Genomic DNA, 11,602 nt, shown 5'->3' on the forward strand with positions numbered 1-11,602 from the left:
CAAACGTGAGTGATTTTTGGTATTGTAGTGTACTGTCTATCCAGGCTAGTCTGAATACTTCCAATTTGGTGGAGCGCCTCTTTCGCTCCAATTTTATGGAGGCTTGCTTAAGTGCTCTAGTATTGTCTGTGTACCAGGGTGCAAGTTCTTTTTGCTTATTTCTTTTGTTTTTAGTGGTGCAACTGTGTCTAATTTATTTCGCAGTGTTGAGTTTAGATCCTCAATTTGATCGTTTACAGATTTATTTACTCTGTCGTTAATGAACGAACTTGTAAGAATATTGAGGAATTTATTTGTAGTCCGAGAATTTATAGTACGGCTTTTGAAACTCATTGTTTGCGGAGCAAGTGGATTTCTTGTTTTAACGGTAAATGTAATTAAGACAGTGATCCGATAATCCAGGATTTTGGGGGGGAAATTATTAGATCTACAATATCTCTTTCTTGTGACAGGACTAAATCTAAGGTGTGATTGTTGCAATGTGTTGGACCTGGGACAAGTTGGATAAAACCCATTGAGTCAATTATGGCTTCAAAGGCTTTTTGAAGAGGATTACCTGAAAGTGTTCTAAACAAAATATCAGCAATATTATTTTCTGTTCTATAAGTGGATCAACATGACATCAAATATTATCAGATGTACTGAGAGGAATGCAATTCAGTACAGTCATTTGAAGAAACTTGTATTAATCAGATAGACATTTTGTATACATTTTTGTAATATTTTCTTTAAAGAAAGGTAAATAAACTCCTTGGTGAAACATAACACATTCTCCTGGACAATACTCATGACATGCAGGTGTGGCGATCTGATTGGGTATCTTTGGCAACTAGGGCCGGCTTACCCGTTACGCAAGATTACACTGCATTTTCTCCAAAGTGGCTCCTGTAGTTAACAGCACTTTGCTTAAAAAAAAGGGCGTAGGCAAGTAGCCTGGCAGACACCATCTGCTCCATCTGTACTTGTCTACACATGAGGTGCTGTGACTCACTGGGCTGGACAAGAGGTTCAACATTCTGGCCAACTTTGTGATGTTTCTTATATGCAGGCTATTTGCATGCCATGCAAAACTGCTTCCTGCTTCTAACCATCATTGTGCAATTCTCTTCTTTGCCTTGGTTGGGTATCTCAGCAAGCTATCACTCAGCTTCTTCTGAAATTGTATTAACAATATAAGTTTTTTGTATAATAGTAATTTGATAATGGTATGGGTAAGTAAACGAAAGATTGCTGGTTCTAATCCCCTAGATAGCAAAGTGAAAAATCTGGTGTTCTGTCCCTGAGGTAAGCAGGTAAACCAAATGGCACCCAGGTCATTGCTTAAAAAGGCAATGTGCTTTCAGTCATGATTATCATATTGGTCAAATAAAATTAAAATGTGATGTTGCTGCATAGCTTGCTGAAAGAATTATGCAGTATTCCAAAGAGGACCTGGCTGGAGAAAACAGGAAGAGTTGTGTTGGGCTCCAGTAAGTCCAGTAAGTATGTAAATGTTAGTGAAATTAGTGAACATTGGAATGTCCCCAATTACTTTTTATAATAGGGTGGAAATGACTAAGATGCTCAAATTATATGTAGCTTCAAGTGTCCACAAATTGAAACCATCATATTGGTAATTGACAATGTACAGGGGACAACCTTACATTACGTTTTTGCTTGAGTTGAAGGCCCCAACATCTTTTGTTCTACATCATAGTTGTCATTGTGGGTTTGGTGGTGACAATAACTTAACAGTGTTTATGTTTGGCTTTTAGCAGACAATCTTATCTAGAGCACCTTAGGAACTGGTCATTTTTATGACATGGGGTATCTGGAGGATAAAGTCCTCTGAAAATATGAAAATGACTGAGTCGCCCCCAAGCAAAATATATTTTCATATCACCCTCCTGAGCCTTTGGGAAAAAAACAGGACCCTCCCCAATCAAAATGGTCAGTTTACTAGGAAATATAAAAAACATATATAGCCTAGATTAGCTATATACATTTATATAAATATATAACGTTGAACGTATTCTAACTTAAAGATTTCATCATGACTGAAAATCTGAACCCTTTTTACAGAGTTGTTTTTACTTTTCCAAACATCTATAAAAACATTATACAATAACACTAACTGCATGCCCTCTTTGCAGCTAATGGAGTGAGGCGGGAGTTTTCTATTATTATTTATTTTTGCGTTTACTTTTTTAAAATCAAAATCGCAAGCCCAGCCTGACTACAGAGGAAGGGAGTTCATTCTCAGGCTTAACCCGTTGGCATACTGATAGTCTTAACCATCCACATGTACTGTAGATTCTGCGGGCCATAGAGCACATTCCTTGTGCTCCTACTATTTCTTCGTGTGCTTATATATTTTTCAACATTGAAGTCAACGTATCATCACAGCATTCACCAGAAACTGAGATTCATACAAAATTGAGAAGACAGGATTTTGTTGACAAAATGGTGGTGAACGCATGTGTACTGTGCATGTGAATAAAAATGAATGAATGACGCAAATTATAAACTAAGCTAATAGAAAACTTGGAAGATAACATCGGCAATGGACAGACAAGCTACACTGGCCTTATGGATAAGCTGCAGGCCTATTTGTCCAAAACAGATTGTTGTATTTTTCTATGATGGAAAGGTAAATGATCAGTAGTAATTTTAGACTGACAAATGGTGTCATTTCGACCAGGATCCTTGGTCTGTGATGCTCCTCCTTTTCTCTATAATGGTCCTACTTCGCCATCTGCTGGTGGCAATGGGCATCTGTAGAACGTTACTGGAATCCCAGTTCAAAGTGCAATAACAAGCATGTGGACAGTAACTATAGAAAGGTTATATGTGTGGTTCAGTGTGTTGTTGAGGACATTTTTGTAAATAAATTAAAAAGTTATTTATTATATAGTTATTGATGCTCAAGATTACTGTGGAAGTAGTTTGTACATGACACTATATCACCCTCTGGTGTATGAAATCTGACAGAATAACGGATAAAGACAGCTGTCAACTCAGAAATGTCATGCATTTGAAAAATGTAATACATCTACCCACACGGAACAAACTGCAAAATGACGTAAAGTAATTTGATAGAGGTTAGAAGGCAACACCATCAGAAACTGCCAAACTATAATAACTCCATGCCAACTAAGGAACCTCAACACACTAGATCATATGGGGCCGGTTTCACAGACATGGATTAAGCCTCGTCTAGGACAAAAAAAATCCAGTTCAATAGAAAACTCCATTAAGGTTGTTTTTTCAGTCCTAGGCTATGCTTAATCTGTCTGCGAATCCGGTCCATATAGTCTATAAAACCATAATACTACTCGTATTCCTATTACTACTGCCTTCGCTACCACTAATTGCTATTGTTACTATATAATAATACATCAAGACTATCAAGCACACCACAGTAACTTCTGTAAATGTCCTTCTCCAGTACATATGTATCCATCAACTCCAACTTTGTTGCAGACATGAATTCAGCATGTTAATTATGCATTTTTCCAGACTTAAATTCCTAGACATACAGCAGCATTTAAGTCAGTTTACTGGGTGTTCCGACCAGGTCAAGTATTCAGCACTCTGATGGCTTGTTGATAGAAACTACAGACCATCGTGTTAGTATGAGTTATTATGCTTCAATATATTCCTCATTTGACCAAAGGTAGGCAAATGATAATGCTGCTTTCGCCAGACATCCTTTCTGAAAGAGGTTTTGGATGTTGGCCTGTTGGAACTACAGCCTAGGACAGGAACAGGTTGTCGATGGCTGTTAAGCTGTTTGCCACACACTCAAAAGAAGATAACTTGGGATGTGATCTTCCTTTGAGGCATTATGTAATTTTTTTTGAGGCCCTTGTCGCGCTCAGAATGCATCGGCAAGAGTAGCCTACCTGGTCATCCAGAGAAGCAAGAGCTTTTGTGGTGTTGGCTCAGTGTTTTCCGGCTGGAAGCAAGTGTATAATGTGTTGAGGTCGTCAGAGGGGGAAACATCTCTTTCGGGTATTTCTTGTTATCTTATCCAAGAAAGGAGTGACTTTCGTTAGCGTAGTTTGTTTACAGATTTGCGTTGGGTAACGTACATCCACACGCGCACCTTATACGCAGCACGCAGAAAATATTCATGTTGTGCATGCTCATAAAAACTCAGTCACAATATAAACAAAAGTATTTTAAGTATGTTTTGAATGACACCATCTTGTTTTTTCAAGATATACACACCTGCACTACTGGATGAAATCACACTTTCCACAGTGCATTATTACTTAAAACAGAAACAGTTTTTATTTGTCATGTTTTTGTCATTTTAAAGTGTTCCAAAAGGGTTGCCACCTTCCAGCTGCCATTACGTAACACCACAAGGATTACCTGATTAGTTGGTTGTATTTATCTTGCAAAATATTTGTTGATAGCCTAGTGACATTAACTAACCTAAAATTAATTGTTTTCATATGGCATACATACATATAATTACCATTCAAAATACTATATGCAATTTAAATCACAACAATTTCAATACAGTGGACCACAAAAAAGTATTTCTTCTTCTACGATTTAGGCATGAACCCTTCAGTCATTGCGCAAACCTTTCAGGCACAGCAAAACCAGTTCTTTTATTTTTTCTTTAAAGTAGGACCCCAGATGTGTTCAGTATTTCATTTCACAATTCAGATGAAGAAAGAGAAGAAAGCTAGAAGTAATATAGCTTAACACATTGTTCCTGTTCCCAAATTGTCCCTGGATCAGACGGAGGGGGTTTGGCGTAATGGCTTTTCACCAGTTGCGTCCCTTCTCCGCAGGTAACGAATGGCAGACAGTGCGCTTATGTTGGCCAGGAGAACTGTGAAATATTTCATAGGAAATTAGCATATACCATGGCCTAATTACACTTGATAATGAATACACTTATTAAACTAAGCGTCCGAAGAAAATAAAAATGTCACATACACTAGACCAGAAAATAATAATCATCCTCTAGTGATAAAGTGATCAATTACAGTGGCTTAAAATTACAGGTATATATATATATTTTTCATATGTACATACCAGCTTTCCAGGTATCTCCAGAATCTGGGTTAGTGGACTTCAACACCCAGGAGGCGAATGCAATGCAGACTAAACACATGTCTGACTGTCTGAGAGGAAGGAAGGTGGCATCTAATCCTACAAAAGAGACAGTTTGTTACTGTATAAAAAGGTGAGACAAACAGAACATTGCGCTTTCATGATTAACATTTTGTACTGCAGTACACCATTCAAATTAATGTAGCAACACAGAGCATACTGTGCTGGCCTGGATATTATTTTTTCTGTTTCCTGAGAATGTTTGAACAACATTGGGAAAATGAACAGAAATGGCTACATGAAATGCTAGAACGCTAATGTGCGTTGGCATACATTTGTGTGAAAGTGTTTTGGAGGAATGTAACACTTTTCTAAGATAACTAATTCATCAGTTCCTTAAATGAAGAAAAGACAGCAATCTCCAGTGGCAGCCAAACATGCCCAAAATATAACACCCCCTCTACCTTATTTAATAGATAAGTTGGTACATATGCCAGGTCCCTTTTTATCACTGCACCTTTTCCCTGACATCTCTATGGTGCATGTTAATTTTTGTCTTATCTCTCCACTATACCTTATTCCAGAAAAATGCTGTTTTTATTATTTTGTAGGCTAACTAGTGATTTTCAACAAATGCAGTCCAGCCTCTGTAATTCGACTGGTCGTCTGTGAATGGTAATGGCTGACACATCCACAAGACTGTTGCTGATCTGTTGGACAGTTCTTGTTGTTGTTTATCCTTTCACTACTCATTCACTTCCTTGGTCTAGCAAGTCATTATGTACAATGACTGGACCAAAATAAACAAGAGAAAATAATTGGTGAAGTACTCCATTTTAAATAACATCTTTACCGAATACCCTTTGTTATATAATTTAAATGTTACAACATTTGTATTGTGGAAATGTTTACAAATGGCATCTTTTAGGTTACAGTACACTACGGATAAGATCGCTGTTTGTTTTTGGAGCTGCTTGCTGGATGAACTTAGATGATTCACATTTAGCCACTGTTGTAGGCCTATTTATAATTCCCCTTCGATGGCAAACGTTTTGGCTCTGAGCTGCTGGAAAGGACACTGTGAAGATGGTTTACGAAGTACAACCATTCCTATGGCATTTGGCTTAGCCGTGTGTATACGTGCATCCTGTCTGCTGTACACGGACTGCTGACTTGAGGAAGCCAACTAAGTTCCCAGTAGTTAGTATTAGACTATAACAAAGGTCATCATCTAACACTAAGTTGTCTAAAAACTACACTCAAATGCAAATACGCAGTGTTTTGTTGCATGATCAATGTGCACTTCAGCTTCCATAAATGGGTGTCCTGTCATTTGAAAAGTCGACTCAAGTTTTTTGAAGATGCACCTGAATGCACCTGACATGACGTGTCCACACTCTTGAAAGACTGCGATATAGTGAGATGTTTTGGCAAAAGCTAAACTACATTTTATAGAAATAACCTCATATCAACCATCTTGGTGGTTTTGGGATGTTTTCTGGATGCTCATGACCAATTTGGATCTGCTTAAGAGAATTCTAAAAGAGAATATCTGGCTGAATATAAACCCAATCTGTCATGAAGCAAGACAATAATCCAGTCTGCATGAATTATGTGAAAGTATATTTTGCTTCATATTTTCGGGGAGCTTTGTCCTCCAGATACCCCATGTCATAAATAACGATCTGTCCCTAACTTGGATCAAGGCAATTGGGCATACAGCTTATGTCAAAGTGATATCCCACCATAGCTCTGAACTCAGACTTCAAATACAACAAACATACCCACTTAAATGTCGATGTTATGTCAAGAACAACAGGACAGTAGGTAATGTCATTAAAATATATTTTTCCATCCATCAATTTGCGGTTTCACATCATCACTGGGCAAATCGTAATGTTAACAGGCAGGCCAATTTCAAACCATTAATTTGTAAAGAAAAATTATTATTAATCAAACTATTAGAATGAGGCTGATTGTGTAAATGTAGCCAGTGTAGCCTGTCATTTTATTGCAGCTAAAATCTTGTGTAGCCTATCATGACGTTACTTCTTAAATCAGAAAAGTTCAGACTATGCATAGCAATGTGTACAAAATAGCTACTTAAGTGTGACTCAGTTAATGAAGCCTGGCACCAGTTTGTGGGTTCGATTCCCAGAGACCAGTACGGAAATGTACAAAGTTTAAGCACTGACTATTGTAAGACACCATGCATGAATTAACAGAAAAATAATAATTATAAGAAATATGAATAAAGAAAAAAATCTCCTTACGAGGATTAACAACAGCCATCTGCAGATCTGGATATCTCCTCTGCTGTTCGGCCAGCTGTCTGAAGAGCTTGCCCTCAAGGGTGTACAGCAGTTGATCAGAAAAAGGCTTGTCTTCGGAGCCCAACACATTGATGGATTTAATATTTCTGATGTATGACCTCTTGCTGTTGTCCATAGGAACCATTGACAAAGAGTCAGATTTATGCTTTTGGCTGGTGGAGCCAATGAGGCCGACCTTACGTAGGGAGAAATCATTTTTCCAGAAAAAGTTCTCAATCAGATCCTCATCTGTGAAAACGTTCTCATATATGTCCTGTGCCACTGTGCCACCTTGGGTCTCATTTGGCTTATGATTAAATCGTGTGATCACCCTGATTGGACTGCGGTTATTTTCCTCATCTGAGTCTGAAGATGAGTCACTTGAGAAGAAATGATCATAGGCCTCTGGGAACTGGAGATTATTTTTGGCCAAATGGCTGCAGCTGTAGATGGGCACCAGCTCATCCTTGCTGTAACTAAATGCTTCCATAACAGGGTAGGAAAAGCCTCCTTCATCAAACTCTGAGTAAAAATGTTCATACTCAGGGACTGATTTACTGTTGACGAAGTAGGTGGCCATGCTATCTGGGACTGGTTGTCTAGTCTCAGATTTTTTCCCTCCAAAAAAGAACTTAATTACCTCAGAGAAAGAGAAATTATTGCTTTCTGTTGACACATCCTCAGAAAAAGTAGCTGCAGGTAAAGAATGCATGCTGCTGTCTTGCCTCACTAAATGCCCATCACCACAGGAGTCTATTTCCGGTTCTCGTTCCTCCAATATTACAGCTGATGAGGTCTGACCTTTCAACACTTGATGAAGTGGTTCAGCTTCCAGAGCTAGTAGGTTCTGCACACTGATGTTTTTGTACATTTTTCTTAAATATGGTTGGGAACCACCTGAAGAGAGTGGTTTGGAACTTAGCATTGCTACATTTTCAGAGTATATACCAGCATCGAAACTAGCTGGATCTGGCTTGCTTTCCCCAAAGATACCAATAGAGTTGGTTGACTCATTGTTTTCTATAGGATCAGTGCTTGGATTATCAGCTTTTGGATTTTGTGAGAATTCTTCTGCAAATTCAGTAATCATGGATCTGTCACCACTAGAGCAGTCAGGTTTGGAGTTGTCCACGTAAGAGAAGTAACTTGGATTATTGGAGATTGCTTTTGAAATGTCAACTGTCTCACTCTCTGGTGACTGGGGCAGGACACTGGAGTGCTGGGCATTGCTGACCATACGCAGTTGCAAAATATCGTTAATAGTCAGCTTCTCCATCTCATTCCAAAATGCTGAAATGGCGTACACAGGATGTGTTTCGTCAGATGCTTCTTCAATCCCATCACACTCTGGTGATTTGGTTGTGGTAACTGGGTCCTTTGTTTTGACCTCTATATCAACTTTGACTTCTGGTGGGTCATGTGATTTATTTTGGCTATCATATTTGGACATTTCCCTCTGACTAGTTGCCTTGCTCATGGAATTTTCTGTCTCTGGACTACTGAATCCAGTTTGAATATCAGATGGACCAGACCCCTCAAATAACTTTGATGTTAAGCCTATAGTGTTATGTTTATTAGGCAGTGCTATCACAGATTCTTGTATAGACTGAACCCCAACAAGTTCTCTGGAATCCGTTTGCAAATGAGTGGAATTAGACATTCTATTCAAATAAACACTTTGAGTTAATGAAACATTCTCTGGAGTAAATGAATCCTTTTCAGTAAAATTATTTTTATATATATCATTCATTTCTTCTTCCCGATTAGAGTCCATAGTTACAGGGTTACAAGAAACAGTAGAAAGAGACTCTATTTCTGGCCTCTCAGTAGTTGAATCCACAATTACAGACGGATTAACTGTCTGGTTATATGTTGTCTGATTAATTACATCCTCTGATTCTGAACAGCAGGGGTCCTTAAAACTAGACACTTTGCAAGGTAATAGTGTCTTGGTAGGTTCTTGATGTGCATTAGTGCTAACCACCTTTGATGATAAACTCTCAAAGTTTTTGTCCTGGTGTACCTTAACGACTATGTTTTGATTAGCATACGGTTGCAATGTGCCTGAAATACTACCACCACTGCTGGCTTTACAGATGAGTGTAGTGTCCTTTTCAAGTGCAGCTTTATGTTCTGTTGATTCTGTTTTATTGAAAACCTCAGATGAGACCTCCGCATTCTTCATATTTCCATTCATTGTTTGCAGTTGCGGAGGGTCAGTCTCATTTTGATATCTGGAACTATTTTCTGGGCCAAGCTCAACTTTCTTTGTGACTGGATATGACTCACTAGAAGCACAGAGGGACATTAAAATGGGCAACAGAGGGGATTCGTTATATTCTACCGATGGCTTTAATTGTAATGCCCTGCTAGGCTGTAAATGTCCTGCCACATTATCACCATCACTGGTTGTGTGCAAACCGTTGTCAACTGTTTGACTATGTTGAGAGCTTGAACTATCAGTTTCTTTACTGTTTGCAAGAGAGCTAGATTCGGATGGTTTGCATTTAGTTTCAAGGCCAAGAGGTTCTGCTTTTTCTTGCCGCATCTCTTCCAACTGAGTTACCATCAAACGTTGACTGTCTCTTAGAGAAAGGGTTGGCAATTTGAGACTCACTTTGTCATGTTCTGCTGCAGTTGGCCCATACGGCACATTGTTTATGGCTCTTCTTTGGAGTATTTCTGAATATAAGGGTGGGCACTGAAAACTCTGTGTTTGGGGAGCTGAGCATTTTATGTGCTCACATTTGTAGTCCCTCACATAAGATGCAGTGTAATCTCTTGATAACTGCACATGAGCATCCATGTCTGTAGCCAGTGCACATCTATCGTCCTCTGAGTCATCACAGCTGGCTAAGAACTGTCTTTGACACCCTCGTCCGGCATCCGCAGGTACATCCATACTGACTCGTTTTTTTCTCCTTCTCTTTTTTTTTATGGTGGGGATAGACTCATCTATGTTCCTTTCACTCTGCTGTCCTGGGTCTTTCCCTTCTGTTACTTTACAGCGTGGCACCACTCCAACATTTGAAGGTAAATCCCTGTTCGGGTTAGGGCATGAGGCAAAGCTTTTCTGAAGAAACGGTTGATCTATGAGGATTTCCCTGTGGCTCTCGTCATCCACACTTTTACATACAGCTAACTCAAAGTTCAGCATTTTCCCAGAGGTGGGTGTCCTTAATGAGTCGGCCCTCATTTCCAACACTACTTTGAATAACTCACACGATTGACCCACCTTTTTCTGCCTCTCTGCTTCATTTTCTGGCAACAACAACCAATCCTCTTTGATGACCAACTCTACTTTGGGATTTGTTGATTTGTCTTTCTTGCCCTCACAGGCGTCATTGACTAGGAGTTCAGGGGTAATCTTGGAGTCAGGCCGATTGGTTTTGAGGGCATTGGTGTTGTCTGTCCCTTTGGTTTCTTTGACAATTGCTGTCTCACTCCTGGCAGAAAGGGAGCAGAACTCTGTGTTGCTTATTGGCAGAGTACTATCTTTGGCTTGTGGCCCATCACCACAAACCTCCCCCTGCGCCGCCTTGTCCCTTATTTCCACTGTTGCTTGGCAGTGTTCAATAAGCTGTTCAGCCTGTGGGAGACATTTAAGCCTCTCAAAGAACCTATTGATGGATTCAAGGTGCACATCCTCATCCTCACTGCCAGATAGGACATTCTCCAAGCAACCAACGCCATGCCTGTTGAGGAAGTGTTCTACAGGAGACCTTTCGCGGTCCGTGGGACCGTCAATGGGGAAAACTATCTGCAAAGCGCCTGGCCTGAGGTCAGCTTGCAGCCTCCTGTCTGAGGAAGAGGACCCTGCATTATCAATGTCACTTACGCTGGTGTCACTCATGCCAGAGTCCAGTCCAGCCAGGCCGGGGGGGAGTAGGTCACACTCCTCGCACACGTGGAAGAAGGACTCCCAGTCACGCTCTGAGACATTCACACCGTGTTCATAGTCATCCATTCCGAGGAAGGGGTTCCAAATAGTTTCATCCCTACCTGTGAAATAAAACAACATTTAAATGTCCCAATATCTTTGGCGATATTTCCACACTTTAAGGTCGAATGAATGCTGACATTGTGAAAATGATCATAATGGCCCCTTTTGTGTAAAAGTGGTATTGTAGTTCTGACCAACATCATTATCTTATGATCATTTGATTATGATGGACCATCTTCTGGGTAAGAGGTTGGTTGAAGCCCATCAGGTCTATGTACATTAATATTTTAAC

The 11,602-nt window shown here is 39.6% G+C and overlaps 1 protein-coding gene across 1 annotated transcript; it reads right to left on the reverse strand.

The window, feature by feature from the left end:
• Positions 1 to 4,249: 4,249 nt before the first annotated feature.
• perm1 (PPARGC1 and ESRR induced regulator, muscle 1) lies at positions 4,250 to 11,334 on the reverse strand. Its single transcript, XM_010875580.4, has 3 exons — positions 7,329 to 11,334; positions 5,038 to 5,154; positions 4,250 to 4,831 (listed from the first exon to the last, which is right to left on the reverse strand). Exons 1-3 carry the CDS (start codon positions 11,332 to 11,334, stop codon positions 4,734 to 4,736), a joined length of 4,221 nt encoding a protein of 1,406 aa, XP_010873882.2. The 3' UTR covers positions 4,250 to 4,733.
• Between the last annotated feature and the right edge of the window lie 268 nt (positions 11,335 to 11,602).

Source organism: Esox lucius, chromosome 12 (genome assembly GCF_011004845.1).
Source record: "Esox lucius isolate fEsoLuc1 chromosome 12, fEsoLuc1.pri, whole genome shotgun sequence".
In the NCBI taxonomy this organism is placed as follows: domain Eukaryota; kingdom Metazoa; phylum Chordata; class Actinopteri; order Esociformes; family Esocidae; genus Esox; species Esox lucius.

Coding starts and splice junctions, on each gene's coding strand:
- perm1 (XM_010875580.4), bottom strand. CDS start 11,334: ATGGATGACTATGAACACGGTGTGAATGTCTCAGAGCGTGACTGGGAG. Junction 5,155..7,328: donor GATGGCTGTTGTTAATCCTC/GTAAGGAGATTT, acceptor TCTCTTTTGTAG/GATTAGATGCCACCTTCCTT. Junction 4,832..5,037: donor TGGAGATACCTGGAAAGCTG/GTATGTACATAT, acceptor AATATTTCACAG/TTCTCCTGGCCAACATAAGC.